Source organism: Poecile atricapillus, chromosome 2 (genome assembly GCF_030490865.1).
Source record: "Poecile atricapillus isolate bPoeAtr1 chromosome 2, bPoeAtr1.hap1, whole genome shotgun sequence".
NCBI lineage: Eukaryota > Metazoa > Chordata > Aves > Passeriformes > Paridae > Poecile > Poecile atricapillus.
Genome location: NC_081250.1, coordinates 150,025,791 through 150,051,641, shown reverse-complemented (window position 1 = coordinate 150,051,641; position 25,851 = coordinate 150,025,791). Strand labels below are relative to the sequence as shown.

Below are 25,851 nucleotides of genomic sequence, written 5' to 3'. Positions count from 1 at the left end.
AAACTATTTCTTATTCTGGAGAATCAGGAAAGGTTGCTCTGGTGTGTTCCATTTTCCCCGCTGCATTCAGGAGGACAGCCTTGGTGAAAGAACTTGCAAAAAATAAATGCTATTGGCAACAATGTCCTGATAGGATTATTTTTGCACCACCAGCCCTAGACATTGCCCTTCCTTCTGCAAGAAGGTGGGATTGGTACAGTTAATCCACTTGGTTATGTATTAAGACATTTGCTGATGTTCTGATGGGAGATAACATTCAGGGTCAACATGGCTTAAAAACTTGAGGATCTTTTAATAGGATATTCCAAGCTGGATCATAGTTTTAGCTCAGGCTAGACTCAAGTTTGTGCCTATCTGACCAAATCAGTGAATTTTCTTAGTGAAAGTCATTGCTTGCAGCAGTGTTAACCTATAACACCATATTTGCACATTGGCCTGAGTGATCTCTGTCCCCATGAGGACTTGAGTTTTGTGCTTTTGTGGTGACTTAGTTGTTCGTTTTTGGGTTTGAAAGCTGTTAGTGTTTGCTGTCTTGCCCTTTACATAATTTTGTGTGTAGAACCTGCTAATTGGAGATGCAGCCATCACAAATAAGGCATGCCTATGTCTTTGCTGTGCTGTGAAACTGCTTCTTAGTGCCTGTTTTCTTCCCAGCATCCCTGGTCCCAGCTGTTATGTTTTCCATTAACTCTGAAGGCTTCTCTACTGCTATTTATGCACATACTCCCTTAGCTGTTTACTTGTTTAATGTATCTGTATTAATCAACATGAAGGTAATGTGAGTATATATGACTTTTTTACCTATCAGTAAATCAAAATACTAGTTAAATCAGATAATGCCACCTCTCCAGTTGAACAAAATGAAGTATTTCCTACTAAAAACAGCAGCAGCTGTGATTTAACAATGTAATCTGATCTAATATTAGTAACAGGCTGTGCCTTTAGGGAGCAGTATAATATCCAATCCACTGAATAAAGTCTGTCTCATATTAAATTCTGGATCCCTCTTAAAAAGATGGCTTCCCAGAATTGTTTCAGTAATTGCATAAAGACCCCTAATTTCCTATATATTTTTCCCACTAATGAATGGAGAAATTATGTTGGCCCCCAAAATACAAAGAATGGTGAAATAGTGCTGTCTCACAAAGCTGTTCTCCCTGATGTCACAAGCAATTCCACCTCTCCACCTTGCCTCTTGAGCTTTCTATTCTTCCTCATGTGTCCAGGCAGGAAAACTCCCATCAGGAGAGTTTGTCATGCCCAGATTGCCATCTGTGACTGCATCACCACATCTTCCAGCAGGAGCAAGTATCTTACTCTTGGTCATTTTCCAAGTAAGGTGTGAGGGGGTGGAAAGAGGGTCCCAAGAAAGCCAAGGGGATTCTAGTCAAGGCCATGCTTTATGGAAAGAAGGAAGCAGGAAACCCTATAGAAGATTTAACTTAGGCAGGGCTGGAGTTTGTAAGTCTGTGTATGTCAGGCTTTAATAATTTCTGGAATTTTGTATACATACCAAGGAAAGGGTGCAACAAATCTTCTTAACCCTTCCAAAATCAAGCTGTTTACACCCTTCCTTTTATGTTTTGGATTGTGGTTTGGGTATTTATTTGTTGGGGGAGTAGAGGATGTCAGATGTTCAGCGTTAATAGTAGAAAAGCTGCCAGCATCATCTGCTTCTCTTTGACAAATTTTTATTTGAAACATCATGTTTTGGCTTAAGCAGCAAGTCTGAGGTGGTAAAAGGCATCAACTGACAGTGTGTGAAGAGTCCTGAAGGCAGGCAAAAGTTTGTGTTGGAAGAAGCGGAGAAAATGCTGTTTTTCTGTGTGAGGTGGATTGCTGCATATTGTTTTAATTCACAACGTGCTGCAGAATGACTTACCCCTGCCCAGACCTTGCTTCTGTGGCCTGAATTGTGTGGTAGCTTCAAAAGTAGGTCATGATGCAAAAGCACTGTGCTGTTTCCAGTGGCTCTTTTCTCCTCCTTTTTTTTTTTTTTTTTTTTTTTTTCCCAAATCTCAGGTTTCAATATGAACTTGCTAAGAATCTGACCTGCAGTCAGTGTTAGTCATAGGGTTGTTTGGGCACGATGTCCTTGTAGAAGCAGCTGGTTTATGCTGTTGTGTTTCAATGCCTTTGATTACCTAAATGATGAATTAGATGTTAGGACATGTCAAATGTAGTTCTTTATTGCACCCAGTTAGCCTTAACCTTTTTCCTTTGGCAGGGCTTTAGTGATTCACAACAGGTCAGTGCAATATAAGACTGTTCTAAAAGGAGAGGTTGACTTTCAGGATCTAGAGGTAACATAGCTCATGTATGGGAACGTTGTTAATTAAAATATGATATAATTGATTTTTTAAAAAATTATTCCTGAACAAGTGTAGCCTCCCCCCTCAGCTAGGGTTAATGCAGTTCTGTTTTTAGAAAGTAGTAGCTAAAGAGCTTTCTATGTTTGCATTTAGCTGTCAGAAGTCTTAATGGGAATTAAAACAACTGCGTGCCTATAATTGCTGCCCTTTTGAACCAAAGGCCTTATGACTCACCTATATAGAAAGTCATAGGGTTTGTCTACACCTTTGTGATGGAGCAACATCATCAGATGACAGAAGGATACAGCCCATCCTCTGAACTTCGAGTAGGGTAGTTGAGCACATTTATCTAGCCAGGCCAAAATCTCCAGGTATGTGCTCTAGATGATTTTCTTCCTAGTGCAGTGACTGAACACTTGAGTATTGACATGGGCCAAAAAAAACATCCCTTGTGGCCAGTTCTGTTACTATAAACAGCTGCTAATTATTAGCAACAGAGCCACAAAACTGCCATGGAGAAAATAACTGCCTGTTGGCCAAGCAAGTGGTGTTCTGCCTTGCACTGGCAAGTACAAGGAGAATACATGAGAGTACTCCCAGCATGCCTGGGGATCCTTCTGCACAGCAGGTGTCTGGAACTGGGCAGATGAGTTTGCTTTTTGACCTTGTAGCCACAGGGACCCACTGACAGCTCCTTTCCTCTGTGAGCTGCAATTTCACACCGGCTTTGGGTATTGCTGCCCAAAGGGACACTTCAGCGGCTCCTGTGCGCTCCCTGTTACAATGGTATGGATCCCTGTAGCCAGACAGGTTTTATAAAGGATTTTACCTCCTTGGACATGTTTTTGTCAGCTTAGTTTTCATCCTGGATCAGTTACAGCGTCTGGTTCGCCGTTGTGCTGCTGGTGTGGCTGCACAGGAAGCAGTGGGAGTAAGGAACCAGGGACAAAGAAAAGGGAGAACAGACTGGTGTTCTTAGAGGAAGTACAGCTTAAAGTGATTTAGAAGCCTAGAGTGTAAGCAGTGGAATAAGCTGCTGGTAATTTATTTTATGTGATATTTCTTTACAAAATCAGTTGCCTGATTTTGCAGAGTAATTTTTAATGTATTTTGAGAACAGGCAAGGCTTTGTAAGGTGGTGCATCCACACTTGCAGAGGGATTGAAGGTCAGCCTTGTCTTTAAGAACTGCTCTTTTACAGCAGCATTATTTTTGTCTGTTGGTGTGGTAGAGCACATAGCGTTTGAACTCAAAACATCAGCAATTGTGCTTGGACAAAAGCCATTTTACTCTTGAAAAGACACAAGCCTAAATGATGTATCCTTTCACAAGCCAGTCTGATGCTGAAGCAGAACCCATTGTCCACTTTGCATTGAAGTGTGGAAGAAATAATAAGTGGTGTTTGTCTTCAACATGGCAGTAGAAGCACTCAGAGCCAAACATTTATTTAGCCTGAGGAAAAGACAGATAAACTCAGAATGCCTTTCTTTCTAATGCTAATATTATAGCTAAACTTAAATCAGTCTAGATAACTCTTCAAGATATGGCCAGGTTTCTTGAAAACCTGAGCATAACCAACTTGGCAGAAAAGTATTTGACAAATAAATGGAATGATTGGGCACTTACAGGCTTGTCAGCCTGACATGATTCACAGGTGAAATAGTGTGGTTGCTAGCATGGATATCTGTGGGATGTGCTCATTGAAGCTTGGAGGGGGGTAAGTTTTAAGGCTCTGGCAGCACTGAAAATCTCCTGGCAGCTTCTGCAATCTTACACTTTTTTTCCCTAAGTAAACATTTGAATATTTAATGAAGAAATGCACTTACTTGGGTTTATTTGTTGCTGTTTGGGGCTTTTTGATGTGTTGAGCAGAATGGATTACTGACAGGTCCTAATGTGATAGTGACAACTGCGACCAGAATTATTAAAGTCTCTTTAAATTCCTTAATAACTGCTTGATTCTTAGCTATTTTCCCTTGTCAAGGTAGTGGTAAACAATGACAAGTCCTTGTATGCAATGATGGCTCAAGGTGTCTCTTCATCCTTCCTTTCCTCATCGAAAAGGTAAAATTCATTGAAACCGTAGAATCTTTGAGTTAGATTATTTACTACATCATTAGAAAATAATTCCTGTCAGCAAAATGGAATGCAGCTATTCATGATTTGAGACAACTTTTGTCAGTCTGTATCTTTGCATGTAGAAGAGAGTCATGATAATAGCAGAAGCAGATCTTGAAGACAGGAGATAACTACATAAATGGCTGGAAGTTAATGTAATAAACTTCAAAGAAGAGGATGAGATAAAGGGGTACTTTATATCTGTTCAATCCTCTCCTTTTTTCCTTAGATATTCAGTAGTGCTTGGACAGAAGTGTTTCCATCATTTTCAGTTTGCTCGTTCCAGTTTTTCATAGGCTGTGCTTTTTTTTCTCATTATCTTGAGTTTTTATAATTAGTGCATGCTAATTCTTCTGAGGTTGTTTCTTACACCAATAAATTACTTGAGGGAATGCCCAATGGCTTTATAGGAAGAAAACCTTCCAAAAGATTTGAAATCTTCTCATGGTATCCAGTTGGGCCCATTTAACTGTTTTCTACTTGCTAAGCTGTATTACAGCTCAAAAAAATACGTCTGTGATTACCTGAAATGCGCTGTGTACTCCACAGCTTACAGTCATATGCTTTGGCACTGCTTCAGAAATTCTAGTTACTTGTCAAACAGTGCATTCCAATTCATTGTTAGCAAGAGCAATCTGGAAACATGCATCAAAAATAGTTCAGTCTTAAAAGATTTGGGCAGGATCACTGTTAACCTAATTTTATTTTGGTATTGATGAGTGTACTTCCAGTCTGCTGACCTCCAGATGGTGGCATCACAAATGCAGGAACACTCCTTGTCAAACCCCCAAGTCCTGAACTTAAAAACACACTGAGATGTGTATAGAAGTCATTTGCCTGAGGCATCATGTTGTATAATTGTGTAGCATGAGCTCTTTGTGCATCCTAACCATCACAGTGCTCCCTAGGGAAAATACAACCACGGAATTTTGTGGGCTACAGATATGACCTATATAACACTTCCTCTTCTTTGGCAAACCCTGAGGAAAGGCAGTGATTTTCCTTTGGTTCTTTGATGGTTCACAGGCTCTGTCTGTGAACAGTACCTATTTGAGCCTCACGATTGTTGACTTGTCAAGCCTGTAGCGTGATTTGTGTTTGGCACAGTCATGTTGTGCCTCGGTGGAAGGTAGGTAGTAAAAGTATAACAGATAAGATTACAAACAATTTGAGAAGCTTTATAAAATTTTGCTTACAGATTAGGTTTTGAAATACATTACTCGCCTGTTTTGTTGGAATATTAACTATTGCTTTATAGGTTTTTGTCATTGCTAAAACATGGCCAAAGGTCAAACAGGCAATTGAGTTGACAAAGAGCCAGTGTCATCAGTCCCCTCCTCCCATAAACACTCATCAAGATCAGAAATATTTCTGTATATTAAACCCAACCTGTGTACAATGCCCAACAGGAATCTCCTCCCATGGATGAAATTCTTCATTCTACTGCTTTATTTGTTGTTAGTTATGAAAATGCCCTTGAAAACTAGCCAGAAAAAACAATTAGTGCTGGATGTAGACATCAGAGAATTCTGCATTGGTATTTTAATCCAACTTCTCTTTAGGTGCCATTTACTTTGGAGTTCTTTGCTGCATAAAAGCCTCCCTTATATTTATATTCCATCAGGTAAATGAATTTGTCTCCCTCTTTGAGAAGAAAGAATGCCACTATTCAAACTTGCCAAATTCAAAATGAACTTGGAAAAAGCAGTAACAAAATATATATCAGTCTAAAATGAGTATGAACACAACTGAGCAGGGCTTAGGAAAGAACTGAAGACCTTTCTGAGAGGCTCTTGTTATTCTCTGGCTCTTGTATTAGATGTGCACTTGGAGTCAGATGAAAGTGCTGCAGGAAGTCTAGCGTTATGCTTACCACAAAATTGACATAATGGAACAGTAATTCTCTGTTCTTTTAGATAAAACCTGTCCATTGTGCCTCCTCCTATTGCACTTGAACACTGTAACTGCTTTTTCGGCATGTTTAAAATATGCTGTTCTTATCTGTGTCAATTACAGCTTCAAAGTCTACCTCCATCTACCACCCATTATTCCTGGCTCTTAAATTATCTGATCACTCCCCGTCATCTTCCACTTCAGAAATAACTTTTTCAGTCATCCCCTTAAGAGCCTTGCTCAAATGGGCTAAATCTCAGATATCCTCTTTTGTCCTTCCTCTTTATCTTTTCCCAGGACAAATGCTCCTGGCTTGGTGTCATCCTCCTTGCCATGTGCAAGCTGCCTCAGAGCATCACAGAATATTCTGGAGTGATGAACTGCCTTCCTCTCAGTATCTCACCCTGGAACTGCATATGGAAGGAGGTGTTTAGGGAAAGGGAATTAAATCCTTCACAGGAGGGGAAATCAGGCATGAGAAAACAGTAGAGACTTTAAAGCCAGATTGTGCAGGAGAGTAATCCATACGGACCCTTAGTCTGTAATACAACATACATGTTCTGCTGATTTTTGAATATTAAGACATTACATGTATACTTTCAAATTCTACTGAATGTCATGATGCCTGAGTCTGCCAGCAGTGAAACATTTTATGACTAGTCTGTAATTAAAATAATTGCTCCTACTCTGGAACATGTATTTTGTAGGTTTTACTCACTCAGAACTTGTATTATGTAAGGTAGATAATGCTTTTTTTAATATACAGGATACTTTACATTTATGATAAACTACTTACATCTTAATTTCTGTTGATTCTGAGTGGGTAGAGAAATGCTTTCCAAGTCCTTTTTGTTCTGAGCTATTTAATGCTTATGGAAAAAAGCTTGAACTTAAAACTTGGTTTAGAACTAGTTCAGTAAGTTATTTTAACTTTCTCATGGAATTTAAAGGTTTGTCCAGCTCAAAATAAAATTTTAGTATTAGCTTGTTTTTGAGGTGATTAAATGTGAAAATTCCAGTAATACTGGGGAGCCTGTAAGAAGAAGTGGCAAAAAAAGATGCTTTTGAAGGGAAGAACAAAATATGTGCAATAAACAGCTCAAAAGAGGGCGTCAGCAGGAGGGAGTGCTCACGATGGTGTTTTCATGATGCACTTTTAGTAGAACAGTGTCTCAGGTCACACTGAGACAGAGCTGCTCTTGTGATGTGCTTTAAACACCAAACATGGCATCTGTTTCCAAAGACTCAGTTTTAGGCTCAGTGCTTAATGATCTGGTGTGTGCTCAAGCCCACAGAGAGTTTTTGTTGCCACAACTGAAGAGACAGGGAATTGCAGCGTGGGGACTTCTACTGAGGCCAGCTTTGCTGCCAAAGCCAGCTTTTCATGGAACCACATCCTTGAGGGGTTTTGTCCTGGGATCACAGCTCAGTCACCCTGTGTGCAGAGATATAAATATGCATCCTTCTAATACAAAGTTTATGTAATATGACTTTTTATAAGATGCTTTGTTTTCGTCTCCTAAGTGCTTAAACACATTTTGATTGGCATGGTGCAGTATTTGTACATCTACTTAAATTTTGTCTATGGCATAAGAAGGGGAAGGTACAGAAGAAGCTTGTCTTACCTGGTTAGAATATATTTTAATAATTTTAATGTGGAAGATATTCTACCATTCTGCTTTCACAACTTTCAGCAGCCTCACAGGATGTGGGAGTAGATGCTCCGGTCTTGTGTGCAGAAAGAAGATGAATTCATATGCTGTGTATATCTTCATTAAAGTTTAAATATTTAAATATCAATCCTTAGTTATATTCATCATGGTTTAATTTGCTCATGCTTCCTTGAGAAATATCTTCACTATAAAATGGTGTGATAGTTACTGCAAAGTAACTTGCATTTTCCAAAAGTCTAAATGGAGATGTCCGTGTGACCATGGTAATTGATGAATCATCTTCCTGGCATAGAACTGGAATATCCTATGCTGTTTCTGAAATGCAACCTGCTTTAAATTTCCCAGAATTTTGGTCTTGTGCTCAGTGTTCAGAGGATCTTGGACAAGTACCCTGACATTCTTCTGTGGCTTTGTGTAGGACCACAAACCAGAGGAACTGGAATACAGTAAAGCATCATTTAAATACAAGGCACAACTGCTTTTCAATGGAAAGTGCAGAGGTAGGAGGGAATGTGGCATAAAGGACCCTACACTAGGCAAGGACAATGGAAAGCATGAAGCAGGAAATAGGTTATATGGTTAAGGGGGGGAACACAATATCCTGAAAAATCCTATTGAAATTTTTAAATGCTTGCTTTTTGTTGCAGATTAATCAGCCACTCGATGGGGATTAACAGTGGAGCACCTCTTTGTGTCGCCTTTCCACCTCTGTGTAGCACGAATAACAACTTCAGCACTTCTTCAATAATAATTATGAAACTGGTATTAACTGAATGGCAATTATGGATTTTTAACTCTAACTCACAGTAAACCAGCAAGCCATATGTTGAAATTCCTACCAAATAGCTTTTCATTCTTAATGTCTCGTATCTATATAAGAAGTTGCAAGATACCTGTTTGTACAAGAGGAATATAAGCATTACTTGCCTGAGGAACAGAAGCAGAAAGAGAAGACACCCTAACTTGTTTGTGGAGTTATGGTAGTATTATTTATATAGATATAACAAATATATATATTTTTTATGGTAATGAAAATGGCTCCTCAGAATGCTGACTCGGAATCTATGCAAGTTCAAGATCTACCTGTGGCACAGCTTCAGAAACCAGAAAACAAGGAGAATGAAAGTAGGGAGGAGACCATTAGTGAAGGATCCATAGACCGGATACCGATACGCCTGTGGGTGATGCATGGTGCAGTAATGTTTGGCAGGGAATTTTGTTATGCCATGGAGACAGCTTTGGTAACACCTGTATTGTTACAAATTGGTAAGTAACTCTCATTTCTGTGAGTTGAAGCTTTCTATTTATTTTTGCGTTGATTGAAGCCAGGCAAAGAGGGAAGATGCATCTACAATTTAAAGGTACACAAGGTAAAAAGGATATCAGTTTTTTCCTTAGTGTCTGTTGCACAGATTCAAATGTGTGATCATGTTTAAATGGGAAGGAATTCTACATATGTTCATCATCTGTCTGATATTGCTTCCCTCTGTAAAAAATGTAACTTGATTTAATTTGAAAATTCACTACTACAAGGTAAGTGTCCTAGAAATTAGAAACAATATTAGGCTATAAAGGATTGCAGTGAAGCATTTTTTTTAATTTATGGAGAAATGCTTTAGAGCACTTTAGAATATCTAAACAATTAGATAAATTGTTTTTTCCAGTGAACTACTGCATTTGTAACCACTAGAGAGTCTTGTTTTGTGTGATTAATCTGCAGTTTATATATAGCATGTGAATACACATGAATAAACTATGATACCAATAGCCTTAGATGATAATGGGGGTAGTGGTGGGGTTCAGAATAGGGGTAGTCAGTGTTAAATTTCATGGTGAGTATTGTCATTAGGTTTCAAATAAACTGTTTACATTATTAAGAGTATCTGATACTACCTTTATCAAATACAGAAACTTGTCAATCATATATTAGAAAATATTGTACGACACGGAATGGAAATGCCAGACTGAGTGGGGAGTAAACCAACCATGTGTGTGCACTGTATAATTGTCTATATATTTGTATATTATATGTTTGCATTGGCTTACCTGTGTAGGTGTGCCTTACAGCTTGCTCAGCTGTGGCCAAACAGAAGCACTCAACCAACTAAATAACAATATTCAATGAATACTATTTACAATGTTGTTTAAAAATTTGCGGCTTAGCATCTTGAATGAAACACATGGGGGGTTTTTGTTTGTTTGACATGAGAAAAAGGCATTTTAAATTCAACTTGTGAGCATGTGATGTACAAGTCCTTTCATGCAGTCTTCTTGCAGTTAAAAATGTGTTTTCATGAGAAATTGCTAGTTGATTTATTTTGAGTGAATGGAGTGAATAATCAATGCAGTTAGTGCCATGGAAGATGCTGATGAGTTAAGCCTCTATGTTTTCATGAAAATTTTAATTTTCAGAGCTCATCAGATGGTCTTCTTGGATCTATTGTTTGCATAGTTAGAACAGATTCTAGAAAGCTCTAAAAAAAGAGCTTTTCTGATCAACCTGACTTGCTAAATAAAAAACATGCAGCTTCATCTAGGAATGTTTGTAATTTTCATAATTTGTTCTGAGGTTTTGCCTTTTGGGTAAGTTGAGACATAGAGACTTCAGTCCCTTGTACTGGCAGCATTGATTCAGTAGCTATCTACCATAACATCAAAAACTTGCATCCTGCTTTTCATGGAGAAGATCCCTGGTTTTGTAAGTGACATTTTTGTTTGCTTTGTTTGTGCTGGCACTTGGATGATTAAAATGTATGGCTGGCTAAGCTGACTTTACCTTACCAAAGGGTAAGGTCAGACAGTATAAATAAACCATCCTCTTAATTAATGACCCGTTTACATTTCTTTTGTGAGTTTTTCTAACTGTTTCCTCCAGTTAATTGAGAAATATCTCTTCCCTTCCTTCCCTAACCCCAGTGATCAAAATAACATCAGGATTTGGGGGAAGGGAAGAAGAGGGCTCCCACTTCTAGAAAAGCTGCAAATTGACAAAGCCATGTCAAAGTCTGTGGGGATGCAGCAATGATGCTCCAAGCTACAGAGATAAGAAATGGAGGTAGCAGTTACAAATGTCAGTGCTTTGGGAGCTAATTGAAATCTTTCTGCTTTGCTCCTGTGCCCTCAGCAGGGCTGAAAACAATATTGGATTCACTGAAGGGTTAAGTTATTCACGGGTGACTTATCTGGCCTCTGCTAATTACCTCTTACATGGTTCTGTTTACCTTTATCAACCTCAACATCTGTCTGCCTCAGCATGAGCTGTATTTATTCCTCACTGGAGGGGGTTGCAATATAGCTGTCAAACTGCTGTGATATTCCCTTTGCTTCTTGTTTTGGTAAAAGAAAGATCAGTTTCTGTGAGATTAAATTGGCTTGAGAAACTATATTTGAGAATTTGCACTTGGGGAAATGTGGTGACTCAACCAATTTTACTTATAATACACTGAAGAACAAGAAGCCTCTTGGGTGTCCAAAAAAAGATGACTCTTCACAGAGCGTGTTGAATATTAACAATTAAACTTTACAGTGTGTGCTTGTGCTTTTCTGTACTTGGGAAAACTCTGGCCACTGAAACAATCTGAGATTCTTATCAGATTCCACCAGGAAAACCTTAGGCATATGGTGTTACACACTTTCTGCTTGCAAGTATTTGACTTTTTTTGCAATTTAAGTACCCTGGATCAGAGTGGTAGTTATGATTTGGCAGATGACCAACCTGTCCTGCTTGTTCTGTAACCCACAAGATTTTATCAGCTGAAGGAGATGGTCACTCACATGGTCCCTTTCCAGTTCAGTGGTGGTTGAGCTCATTGTGTTTAAGTTTACTGAAGTTCTGAAATCTTAACAAGAGAACTTGAAAGCATCAGTGAAAGCTGCTTGACTCAATGCATGCTGTGAACTGCACCCAGGTTACTGCACTCCTACTGAAAGAAGTCCTGATTTCTGACTTTATTCATTGTCTTTATTGCTGTAATTGATGTTATATTGCTGTGTCAGAAATGCAGCTACAAATCTACAACAGCCTTGTAGTCATAACTGGATTTAATAGCCTAGCAACAAGTACAAGCCATATATATATTGCATGTTTTTTTTAATTACAGCTTGCTCTTTGGTTTCTTAGTATCTGCAGTGTAAGAATTCAAAATTAAGCAGTGAACTTGTTGAGAATTCAAACAATGTAAAAAAATGCCAAATATGAGAATTCCAGTCGGAGTCTAGATGAAATGATATTAGTTGACACTTGCAGAAGTTATAATCTCTAAAAATCTCCATTAAGCTTTTTGGGGGGGACCTGTTCAATAAGCAGTTTCTCCCAGCCAGCATGAAATTTTACCTGAAAGCTTTCAACACCTTCATAACTTAAGTGTCACTTGTTCATGAGTCCAAGGGTTTTAAGAAACTGAGTGGTTTGTGTTATTCTTGAGTATTAACACTGCTGTTTGCTTCCCCTGCACATAAACTACTAATTCCATAGGAGCAGGATGAGGCCTTTGTCTTCTGAAACATCTGGCACTTAATGCTGCTTATCTGTGAGAGGGAATTAAAATCTCTGCTATTGTTTAAAAATGACAGTGTATTTTTTTCCATCATTAAAGTTGGCTTCTAAGGATTAAGTCTCTAAAATCATTCCCTTTTCATAAATTCATGGAAGATTTGGATACATGATAAAATTATTTTGCACGGGATTTTGTTTTAATAAAAGCAAAAGGAAGAGTAACCAAAGACTGATGTGGTGTAAACTTGGAGAAGCTGCTTTTTGAAGATACTTGTTCAGTGAAATCACAATACATTACTTCTGTTAATAACACTTTAAACCATTAATAAATACATAACTTGGTAGTTTCAGATTATTTCTACTTCAATTTAAACAAAAATTTGGTTTTAATACAAGATGTAAGTCTATTTTAACTCTTTTGAAAGGTGGGATCCATGTACCTGTTTTATTGGGACTATGGAAGGAAAAAATACCTGTATTTTGTTGCTTGGGGTGGTTGCTGTTTTCATAATGAAAAACTCACTGTCTGACTAATGAGTAGTGGTAGCTGTAAACATGAAATTTCAAGTTTTATATTTAATATGATAAAAGCTTTGTCAAGCCTTTACTGTTGCTTCAAAGGCTCTTTCAATGTTATTGAGTTTTTTATGAATAGTTAATAGGCACAGAAGTGACTGTCAGCACCAGAGCTGTTCCTCATTCACCTGCATAAATTAAATATATTACAGTGGTGTTCTTTATAAATATCCATGTACATTTTCATAGTTTCATAATAAAACATAAGGAAAATTAGTTTACATGTGCTGCTTACCTTTATAATGTCACTTAAGTTTAGGGATGTTTGTCTGGTGTGCTGCAGGAATAGCTGTGGATTTTATGCATTTCATATCTCAGTGCCTCTCTGTGATGGCATCACTGTTTTACTGTGAGAGTTAATGGGTTCTTGTAGTAAACATTGGCTAGTCTAACATTAAATATTGAAGTTGGTCATTTCAAGCTTAACTCTGAGAATTAGTGTTCTTTTTAGGCAATAACACTGAAGAATAGAATTTCTGGAAATTGAGGATTTCATTGCTAATTATTAGATTTTACTAAAAAGAAAGGCTGAGCAGAATACCATAGTTTATTTTTGCTTGGAAATTATTTCTCTCATTAAAACCTTTCAAATCAGCAAAAAATGCTGTAGTTGCTCTAGTCTCATATATGTAGGAAAGCTGTTCAGGGGTTTGGGCTGTTATTTTACAGCTAAAGTATTTAGATATAATATCTCATAAAAAAATAATTATCTAACATTCAAAATTCATCCAGCCTAAAGCTTAGCAGACTGTGCATAAGGGGTCTTGAAATCTAGTTCATGTGAAATTGCCGGTATGGAAAAAGTGTGTTAAGCAATAATTCAAACTGCTGATTCTGAGAAATCTCTGTGGTAGCTGAGAACTCATTATGCAAAAGAGATTTAATATTCCAGAGTGAACTCTTTTAGTTTGCAGTAGCGACTCTCCCCATTGAAATGTAGTATTGATACCTGCCTGAGAAGAATGCTTGTAGGTAAAGGGAGATTATGGAGATGTATTTAGAAACCAAGCATGAAATGTTACAGATGAATTGGCTTCTAGGTCTGTTTCTTCAAAGGAATTAAGGTATCAATTGCTGACTCAATTCAGTGTGGAAACGGATAGCCTTCCTAAGGCTAAGCCTGACATCAAAGGAAATCTAAAAACCTGAAAGATCTCTTGAGGAAGAACGGAGCAAAGGGTTAGATGGGCTGCTAGAGGCTGCCTATATTTTAAGTGAAAAAGAGCTGAATGGCTGGAAAGCCTCTTGCAGATGGAGGAAGCTCTTCAACACAAAGCAGTGCTGAGTCTATTTCAGCTCAGCTTGAGTAGCTGAGTTTATTCCTCATCTCTGCCAGAGGTTACATTAAGGTTATGTATTTTTAACTGCCTTTCTGCAAAGCTGCATCTTCCATTTCAGCTGTGTCCTACCATACCTTCTCTAACCAGGAAGAAACTGAGTTGCTGTAACCTGTCCTTTGACTTCCAAGGTTGAATTCCTCTTCAGTCCAGCTACATCTGTGCTCCCAGGCATGGCTGCATTTGATGCTGAGAGTGAACTGCAGGATCTGAATTTCTCTTTGGAAGAATTAATGGCTTGAAAGCTGACCTGTCCCAAGAGAGGGCTGTAACACAGCTAACCTGAGGGCAAGAATTGAAAATACAGTGGATCCAGAAAACCTGGAATAATAAACAATTAAATCCTTTTTTCAGCCTTGTTAGCTTTAGAGTTAGTCTGTAAGATCATGTAAAGTTTGTATTCACATCTCATGTGGTGGAGTGTATAAGACTGCAAATACTGTGCCTGAGGCAAATGTTAATTGCTCTGTAAAATCTCCCCATCCATCTTTTTTTACTTATTGACTAATTTTATGCCCACTAAGGGGTTGTGTAAGACTAATTTTACTGTACTTTTTTAAAACTAACAAGCAAATCAGGCTTTCATATCATGTATCACTCTTTCATAAAATATCTTTTGAGCTCGAAGCAATAGCAGCACAGATTTTAAACACAGATAGCCTTAGTGGAAGGTTGGGTTCAAGATCTATTTAAAGGCCCTTTAAAAAAAGATGCTATGGAACTGTTAAGATTTTTAATTCCTGAGGGCAGTTAGGAGCATGTTCCTTATTTCCATACAAAGGCAAATGCTATGAGGTTTGGCAGTTGTGCAATAGCTGTTCCATACAGCTTTTTTTATATCAATGTTCTGTTTTTCTTTAAGTAACACTGAATCTGGCATTCAGAGGCACCACTGATAACACATGGCAGATTTTCAGCTGGGTAATGTGAGGATTCCTGCTAGCTCTAGGGTCCTACAGACTCTGAATTTGGATGAAAAGCCTTTCTAGGAGAGGGAACTTGAGTGCAAATGGCTTCAGAGGCTTCTCCCATAGCATGAAATATGTTTCCTATTACTATTTACCAATAGGTAACTCTTTGTTCTTTTTTTTTTTTTTTTTCTTTTTTTTTTTTTTTCTGAATAAGGATTGCTGGAGAAGCTACTTCTAAAATAAGATTGATACTTATTATGGTGCTGCTTTTTCCCATTCCAAATATTTAAGAGAATTCCTTGAGCTTTTAATTGTGTACTGTGGGAATGTTAATGTGGTTTGGTGGTTTTTTCCCCTAGCATAAAGAGCGTTCACAGTAAAAACTGTTGCATGACCACTCTTTGAATCCTCAGAAGTTTTCATTTTAAGAGTTTGTGTGGTCTGAGGTCAGAGCAAGTGACCAATATATGACACAAGAAATATGAACAGGTCTGAAAACTGTGGGTTGATAGAAGCAGCACAGTGCAGGGTAAAGCAAACTGCATAAAAATGCAGGCTGTGAGTGAAGGCTGGAGGTTTAAAAGCAATTTTTGATTTCATTGTCACCTCTGTTCTTCAAATACTTTTTTTCTGCAGCAATAGACATTTTAGTCTGTGATTTGACAGAAGAGCTTGAAGCCTCCAAAAATAATCACTCTCTAAGAAGGAAATGTACATCTCTATCCTTATGTAGCTGCTTCTTCCTACTTTTAAATATTTCCTGTGCAGCATGCTGCCTACCTTTTATCTGGAGTAGCCAAGGGTTAGGAGAGCCTCAACTGTTTGGCATGACTTAGGTGTACTTTGAGATCTCTGTTTCCCTTCTTTCCCAAATTCGGTTTCTCCTGCCCAAAGATCTAGTAAAGGACAGAAATAAGGACTAATCACTGCAAGAAGCTAATGGTGGTGAACTGCACATGGGACCATATTAAATTAAAGCATTTTTAAAATTTTAATATCAGCCAATAGCATTAAATTATTTTTTCAGTCTATTGTAAACAGGGTTTTTGCATCTGTCTTATCATTGGGTCACCAAATTCACTTGAAATTCTTTCCTCTCATACATACCAGACCCATCTTGTTGTGAGACTCAAGGCAAGCCTTTCTGCTGCTTTCAAGGGTAGTTCTACAGTAGAAATGGGCACAGATAGAATAAAGGAACTGCAGAATCCCTGGATTTTTACTAAGATTTCCTGTGAGTAGTAGGGAAAAGATGAGAAAAGTAGGGACAGACTTTGGCCTTCTGGAAATGTGCTAAAAACTGAGTGGTTTTAAACACACATTTACACAATGTCTTTCTTAGCCTAAACCCTTCCTCTTAATCTGCTTTCCACCCACATGCCCAACATCTCTTTATACTTCTGTCTAAACACCCAGGATGTCAGGAGAAACCTTGCATGTACATGCATGAATTTTTCTGCTCAGAATTTGAGTTTGGCCCCCAGCTCTGACCGAGAGGTAACTGCCATAGCAATAACAGGTGAAACACAATAGTGCTTCCGTGCTCCTTATTACAAAGTAATTGCCACCAGGGCAATTTTCCAGCAGGCAGTTGCCTGTTCTTTGGTGTAAACAGAAACCTTTCAGCTCTTGGATGGGGTTCTGGTGGCAGAGAGTTACAGATGCAGAACTGAGATTTGGATGTCCAGCATTGGAACTGGCAACCCCACAGCTTCAGTGGGTTTCTGTTGAATGTGGTCTGTGAGAAGGGTTATGAAAAGGGAATAGCTGGGAATTTGTTAGTGAACAGGAGCCTTACTTTTCAAGGAGATAGAATTAAAGCCATTTTGGAAATGAAAAGACCATCAGCAGTCCAACTCATGTAATGTTTTAATATAGGACTGTCAGAGCTACAGCCCCTCGAGCTCTGTTTCCTCAGTCTCCCATGTGCTTGTTGCAAGAGTCTTTCTGTTGTGATGCTCCTCCGGGACCCCATTTAATCATCCTCTTTTCACCAAACAACAGCTGAAGAGGTTTCAGATACACTTCCTGCAGGCTGTTTTGCAAGAAATTATTGGAAGTGTTTTGTGCTACTGATTCAGCTTGATAATATTTAATACAAGTCCATTTAACTACATAGGGAAAATCCATGCTATGGATTATGTCTGCATTGGTTTGGATAAACCTCTATAGCTCATGTAACTCCATAAACATCTTCCTTTCCCTGAAGTCTTGAGTAGCTGGGTACAGAGGAGCACAGATACAGATTTTTCCAAAACAGACGAACCCAACTCTGTTAACATTTGGTGATCTTCAGTTGGAGCCTCCAGGTGATTTTTTTGCAGTGTAGTAGATGCAGAGCATGTAAACTGAAGAATTTGAAACTGAGTTTCTATTATTTTTAGGGAATGGTGACTGCTGGGCTACAGTTTTGTACAGCAAAGATAGGTGCCATCTTTCCAGACTTTTGGGAGTACTCTGTGTGAGGAGGGAGCTTCCACACTTGGCTCAAAAATGTTTTAACAGACTTCCAGAGCAAGAATACTTTTCCCCATGGAGGTGCTGATATGGGGAAGGATAAACAGAAAGGCTCAGTCCCTACAGTGGCCAGTTCTGTCCTTGATATCAGCTTTGTCTCTGGCAGGTGTCCCATCATGAGGCAGTGCAATTGTTTTTATTATGCCAGTAAATTTTGTATAACTTCTGTTCAGATCATCTTCACCTTGAATTTCTGTCCTCCCCTGAATCCCAGTGTCTGTTTTTTCTGGCTCAAGTGATAAACTGAGCTGGATCATTTTCTATGTGTTCTCTGTATTGGTTGTATAAAAACATGAATTTCCTGCTTTTATCAGTTGTGCTGCTCTATAAACAATGGTCTTTTAATAATTCAGTATATCAGAATTGAGCCTACCCTCCTACCCTCCCCCCTCCCCCCATTATAATCTGCAAATTCCAAAAATATCCTGCTTTAAATGAGCTCTTGATCTGGAAGTGTTTTAATACCTCTTACAAATGTTATATCTGGACACTTCTGGAAAGTAAAGTATTCCTTTGGAGAATAGAGATCAAGTTCATGCCCTTAAGAGTTCATGTAGGTGGCAGGAAAATAAATATTAAATTACATATTTTAAAATTAGTATTAAACTTGGCCACTCCGGGAAAAACTTTCATGAATTTAAACCAAACTGTCTTGGGTATTCAGATGCAGGGTATTATGTTTGTTTACTGGGGTTAATTAGTTGTAGTGGAGACAGTTGTAGTATTCATTATGTTTTCTTTGCCTGATTTGGAAAGTCACAGTCAGTGTCCTACCAAGCCAGACATTTTCTGGCAAGGAAGAGTCATTACAGGCATGCCTGCTGTCTTATATGGACTGCATCAGGTGACTTCAAAATGATTGTTTATCATACTCAGCTGCAATTTAAACAATTTATGCAGTGATTGGATGTCACTGAAATATCTGATCTGCTGTTTTCTTCCAAGCTGCAGCAGGAAAGAAGAACAAATGCACTGTGCTTTGATCTTTTTTTCTCCCCTTAAGTCATTATTCTGCAAAACTTTAAACAAGTGACTTTCTGATTGCTAGACTTTGGTGTCAGTTTATCACCTCTGTAGTGGTTCTGCACTACATGTGCTGCTTTGGAAAAAAGGGTTTGGGTATTCCTGACATTAATGCCTTTGTAACATAGAATCCCAAGAATGGCTTGGGCTGCAAAGAACCTTCAAGACCATCCAGCTCCACCCCTCTGCCATGGGCAGGAAACCTTCCACTAGACTGGGGTGCTCAGAGCTCCACCCAACCTGGTCTTGGATGTTTCCAGGGGTGGGGCAGCCACAGCTTCTCTGGGAAACCTGTGCCAGGGCCCCACAGGGTAGAATTTTTTCCTAATATCCAATCCAAACCTACCTTCAAACACAAAGCAAATAATGTTACTTAATACTGACCTTATGTAAGAGCAGAAGGAAACTTTGTCATCTGTATGAAATTAAAACAAAACTTAAATTCTTTTCTTTCCTTTCTCTTACAACTAAGAGAAAACAGTTTTGGAGCCCAAACGGGCTGACATCTCAGAGATCATGGCTAGACCTGTGGTGAGCAGCAGTGTTGACACCCTTTCCTCAATGACTTACGGGGTCCCCCCAGTTCAGTCTCGCTGTGTAACACTGGAGAAGCTCAGGAAGTGCACGGGGGAGCCTTCAGGATATTTGAGGTTGGCATGAAAAAATAAGAGTATGTAATCAGTTAAAAGGCTGAGGGTGGTTCTTTCTCTGTAATTTAATTAAGCAATAGTCTACCAAGTGCTCCCCCTTCTCTGGGCAGTCAAAGTCATGCATCATAAATTTTGTGCCAGGGAATCCATCGGTCTGGAGAGCAGTCAGCGTGTGCCAGAGGTTATGGAGATAATTGGAGAGGAAGGTTATTTTTCTGCACTGTGTATTCCTACCCTGTTGATGTGGCAAATGTCTTCAAAAAAGTTTTCAAATGTTTTTGAGCTGTAGCCTTCAGGAGGGGAGTTTGGTACAACTTTGTCAGCTGTTAAAGGATTGCTAAATCTTGCAAATTATTTAGGTTTGAATCTTAAAAATTATTCAGGTTCTTTGCTGGATGACTGAATAATGCTGTGTTGTTACACCTGTAACTTATATAACTTGTATCTATGTATAAATAATGTATATGTAACATATATAATAATATATACATGTATATTATATGTACATGTATAACTTGTTCCATTCTGTTACAAGTTTAAATGGCAAGAAAAAATTACATTACTATATATATAATATATATTGTTATTTAAATTACACATTACAGAGTGATATAAAAGAAATCTTGTTTTCCCAATATAATAAAAATACTTGTCTGGTTGTTGGAATAGAGTTCTGTTCTGCTTCCTCCCCAGTGGGGTCTAACTCTCATAATTTGCACATTTGAAAAGGAAATATTTGCTGTCTTTCGTGCTGGTGTGCTCTGCTTGTTTAACTTCAGGTTTTATTGGTAAATTTATCCTTCCACATACAGCTTCACTGATTGGGCAACATAATACACGTGAGTAAAAATCACATTTAAGAGTCTGCAGTAACAAGTCTTATTCATCCTGTATTACTACATTTTATTCTGGACTATCAATTCCCGTTATTTGGTGCAAAGGGACTCCATGGATCTCATTATCCTTCACATACAAATGCAGTTGTATAACTTTTAAACAGCTGAGTGAGGATGGGAGAGTCACTTCTCTAGGACACAGTGAGTGAGTTATTTGGAGTGATGCCTGAGACTGTGCTCTAGTTACTAAAATTTCCAGTGAGAGCAGCCCTGTAGTATGACCCTGCATGCTCAAAATACTAAGATCAAGGGGTTTATTAACTAGAATTTAGAAGACTTCACTGTGAAAGCAGCTCTGCTTTTAAATCTCCCCTGCACATGTATAGAATGTGTTTCATGTAAGTTAATGTTCAAGCCAAAACATGCAAGTTAGGAAAGTCTGAAAGTTTGAGGCAGGTTCCATAAACACCAAGACTGTGTTTAATCAGTCCCAAAATTCCATCTGAGAGGATGGTTTTCTATAATGCTTTACCACAAGGCAGGTGGTTGATGGCATGAGTAGATACAGAGAAAACACACATTTTTTTGGCAGGGAAAATCTTCAGTTGATTAAAACTCTCACTTTGATAGTCCTCATTCTTTCATCTAGAGATTGTTACAACCTCTGGTGAACTGCAGTGTTTTTCCTGGAGCAATGTACATGGAGAACTGTGCCTGCAACTCCAACATGCTGTTCATTTGTTGCAGCAAACGGGGAAATCGCTAATAGGATTTCTGTTCCGCTTGATGTAGCCACATGAGGAATTAACCTCAATAAAGGCAACAGGGTAGAGGAATGCAGTTTCTCTTTAGGGGCTTAGGATAGGTTATTTGCAAAATTCGCCTGTTTGGTTTTTTTTTTTTTTTTTTTAAAGCAAACAATGAATAATGAGTTAAAAGAATCAGCGTGTTTCTTTATATATTCATTCATGTAATTCAGCAACACTTTTAAAACAGCCAATAATTTAAAAGCAAATGCTGTGTTACCACTCTCTGCTGAGAGACTTTCTGGTAGAGTTTCCCCGTAGCACAGTCGTGACCAAAATTATCCCAGGCAGAGTTTATTCCTGTCATAAACAAACTTGTGGTCCAAAAGCTTTTGCAAAGTCCATGAGGTTGATTTTTCAGCATGGTAACAATTAACAATACTCTTGTTGTAAGCCTGTCCTGAGAATGGTGCCTTTTTGGGAGGCTTTGAGTATTGAAAAGTGCAGTAAAGCACTTTGAGACTGCATGATTTCAATGGCCTAAGGAGGAGTGTAGGTAGGATCAATTCAGCTTTTTTCTTCTCTGGCAGTTTGGGGGGGAAATGGCTTTTGGAATATGAAGTGCATATTGGGTAGATATAATGTTTATTAGGTATTATGTTTTTTTCTGTTGGGTCAACCAGGGTAATTATAGAACCTACACCACCTTCTGACCCTTAAAAGGACTATGAAAATGTGATCCCTGCTGAAATGTAAAGATCAGCTGTCTGGTCACTAATCCCTGGGAAGAAAAAGGTTCTCAGATGGTGTCTGCAGGGGTACACAGGCCAGAAAACACCTCCTTAAGTCACTGTTTTCATGTGACTTCCAAGTATGTAGTCAAGTCTAAAAACTGGGGAAGGAAAGAATGATTTTTATCGATGTGCAGAGATAAGCTCCTTGCATTTTACTCTTGAGGCTGGAAATGAACTGTTTTCTTTGCTGCTTGTGATTCCAGGGCGCAAATATTCTGCTGCCCAGACTCTGTCTAGCTGCCTGCTCAACAAAAAAATACTTTTTTGGCTACCCTCAAGTCTGCTTGCTTTCTTTCTGCAAGTTCTGTTCCTGGATACACTGAGCAGATGCCATTCTGGACTATGTATATGCCAATCATTTGTTTGGCAGGGTGAACCATATCCTCTATGATTCCCTAGGGTTTGGGAGTTGGTGGGGTGGAGCAGACACAGCAGGGGAAAGTTCTGCTGCAGTGAATAGGAATTAATATCTTCATGATGCCTTCTAGCCCAGTGTTTGCTACAATGGTGGTTTAAAAGTCTTGGCCATGAGCAAGTCCCAGAAATTTGGATCTCCTAGCCCTGCTGTTCATCTTGTTCTTGCTTAGTTATGTCAATCAGGCTTTCCCCTACCCTTGAGGTCTGGGTACAGCAGTGTGGAATGGTACTCAAAGCTTCTTTTGGGCACAAACTCTTTGCCCTGCAGAGCAGAACAGCACCAGAGCAAAGAGGGCACAGGCTGCACCTACTGCTGCCTCGTGGTGCTGCTGGGTAGCCCCATATTGAACAGGTCTCCCCTAAGCCAGAATGATTTTAATTAAAAACTTGTTCTTAAGGTGAAAAGTTGTTTGTTGACCAGACTTTTTTAAAAGGCGGGAAGGTTGCTTGAATTTGGGTTAAATACCCAGAGTTAGCAGTTCAGGTTTGACTGTACTTGGAGTTAAAACTAGGGGTTAATACGAGTTTTTGGTTGGGATTTGGCTCAGCCAAAGTAGAGGTAAGTAATATTCCAAGGTATTAATGTGTTAATCACTGCAACAAAAGCTCCACTGTTGATTAGTGAAACAGGTTAATGAAAGATTTTCTGTTGTGCTTTAAGAACCTCTTGGATTTGGGAATTTTCAAGGAATTCAAGCCAAAGTCCTGCGTTTATAAATTTGTCGATATTCTAGAAACAGTGACGAAAAACCCTATTGAGCTTTGGATAAACTGGGATGCTGCATCTCTTCAGGCAACACATGTCACAGTAATTGATGTATAATCTTGCAGCCAGAGGAGCGGGAAGTGCTGCAGTGTTACGTAATGCGCCGAGCCCAAGTGGGGCATCACGTACGGCTGATGCCTTTTAAAAGGGCGAGGGAAGGATCAGTGTGGTGAAACAGCTTATTGATTGCTGCATTCATACATGAGCCTGCATACATTTAGACATTTAGGAGCGAAGGGAAATAGATGCTGATGTTGTGTGTGTGACCTTCGAGTCCTGTTGTCTGCAGCTTGCTTAACTGGCGAGCAACAGGAGACAGGAATAAATACCCTGACATTGTGAAATCAGCCTTGGGTGGTTCTTTGATACAGAACACAACCTGTGTTGTTCTAGAACTCTGAAGAAAGTTTTCAGTTTTTTACTTGATGTAAACAAACACCTCTGTTATACTCTTAAAACTGCTCTACAGTGGTGGTTAAAAAGAAGGTTTTTTATTAGTGCTGGTTCAGCACACTGGAACTTGCATCAGATTTAATCTATATTCCATTTCAGCTCATTAAATGCTGTGATGCAAATTTCTTATTAGCATCAAAGTGATATATTTCTAAATATTGGTTAATAAGTGAGAGAGAAAGAAAAGTTAAAAACAAGTTTCCCAAGAGCCAAAAAGGATGGCACAGATAATCTAGAAAACTTGGGAGAATTAGCTGTAGCAGTAGATGGGAGCCCTTGGAAATGTTGTGTTTCCTTGTTCTCCCTGCAGCTTATTTTCCTGCTGCAGCATGGGGAAAGCTTGTTTGGTATTCTCACTGTTTGAGCATAAAAGGTTCAGCTTCTGTCTTAAATAAAGCTGGCACTTTACGCTGAACCCTGGCAAAAATAAATACTGTGGATTTGATAAGGATATCATTCAGTGGAACCTATAGGAATTGCTAATTAACTACAGTAAAAAAAAATATCTACAACAGCAATTGTAGAATCTTTGACCTTTCCTTGAGCAGAGCAGGTCATATGCATTGCTTTTTTTTTGATTGCATATGCATTTATTTTTTTTTTTTTATTCTGCAGCAGCAGGAGTAGCAAAGAAATCAAGTAATAGACATGCGTCAATATTGGATAAGGAAGTAGGAAACTGGATTATTATAAAGGCAGTAAGCTAGATACAGTCTTCTACCTGAATTACCATAGGTTACCCCTCTGGAAGTGGGTTAGTAGGAGGGTTAGAAACTTTAAAATAAATAATGGAAGCTTTAAAAACTTTGCTTGACAGCATTTGTGATCATTCTGAAAGGAAAATCACATTTGCCTGCCTGAAGATCAGCCCATGTGTTCTCACTCTGATGCCTCAAACCTCAGCTGTTCCCAGGCTTTTGCTTCCCCTCTCTCCCTTCCACACATACATTTGGCTCACTTCTCTTAACATACACTTCTCTTTCCTGACACAGCACCATAAAACTGGGTTATAAACCAGAAATTGTCAGGAAAGCCACATAAACCTTTCTACAACTTTGGCAGAACAGCCGAGCAGCAGCAGAGCTTAATGAAACACTAATGACTCCCACAGTTGCCAAATATGAGAAGGGGAGGACAGTTGTAGGAGGTTGAGAAGCAATAATGGAGCAGAGACAGAAAATGGGAGAGCTGGATGATGAAATCCTTTAAGAAGCCTGTCACTTATTTCCTTAATTCCATTTTGCAGAAGCATTATTTAACCCACCGTGCTGGCATGCTATTGCATAGATAGTTTCAAAAGGCAGAATAGCTTTGCCAGAAGGAGATATTGCTCTTCTGCAGCTTAAAAACACCTTCAGAACTCTGTATGTGAAACACCACACTAATATTTCTGTACTGAAGCCGTTGAAGAGCCAGGGCTTTGTTTTATTACCAGTTTAGCTGGTCTTTCAAAATGGATGGTTCTAGTCAGGTGCAGACATGGCATGAAATAGTTACCAAATTTTTGGAAGTTAATTCTGCTGTAACAGTGTTGACTTATTTGCATCCAGCTCCTAAGGAAATCTAAAATTCAAAATACAAGTTTTGAGGAAATGTCAGACAGTTTTCCTACATCTCTAACCTAATGTCAGCATTTTAATTTTCCTATTAATTATTTGTTCTTGTGTCTCTAATGTAGATGCAGATTTTGTCTAGAGTCTTGTCCTCATGATAGGGAGTGACTAAAGCAGAAAAATGTGTGCATTAAAGGCCTGAATGTGCCGTAGAAGGTTTGAATGTCATAGCAATGCAGGAAACAGGTTCCTGTCCTAGAAGATAGACTGCCTCGGCCCTCTCCCCTGCAAAGTGTCTCTGGTCCTCTGGGTTTTTCCTGACCTTTCTAGGGTGGCTGCAGCTGACTTCTGCTGGTAGTTTTGAAAGAATTTTCTGCATTTTTCCCTTGGATGTCAGCTTTTTGCAGTGCCACGTTTTTATGTCTCTGCAATATTCCTATTGATCATTTGTTCCCTTGATTATCACTCTCCTCCGTGCCCATAACCCCATCCAATGGAGAAATTTTGCTTTATCCCTCCAGTCTTGTGTCCCACAAAAAATTCCTTGTTTGCACAGAGGCAGCCCTGTATATGATCCAGAGCAGTAACAGAGCAGCTGAGTGAGCTGAGAGCTCAGCATCCCAGCCCTTGTGCAGCCATCCCTGCTGACAAGAGCTAACCAGGACAGGGATGAGGGAGGGGAGAGACTGCCTGCAAGTGGGTGATGTTTGTGTTCCTGCAGTGTTCGGTACTCCTGCCTGTGAGATGTGGATAATGTGCTGACAGCTCGTGAATGTTGCAG

General features: G+C 39.0%; 1 protein-coding gene across 2 annotated transcripts in view; it reads left to right on the top strand.

The window, feature by feature from the left end:
• SLC45A4 (solute carrier family 45 member 4) overlaps window positions 1-25,851 on the top strand; it is a 62,597-nt gene that overhangs the window by 17,032 nt on the left and 19,714 nt on the right. For both annotated transcript variants that reach the window (XM_058830326.1, XM_058830327.1), the window contains exon 2: window positions 8,644-9,262. In XM_058830326.1, coding sequence (XP_058686309.1) covers window positions 9,019-9,262 — 244 coding nt within the window. In that variant the 5' untranslated portion in view covers window positions 8,644-9,018. The remainder of the gene's footprint in view (window positions 1-8,643; window positions 9,263-25,851) is intronic.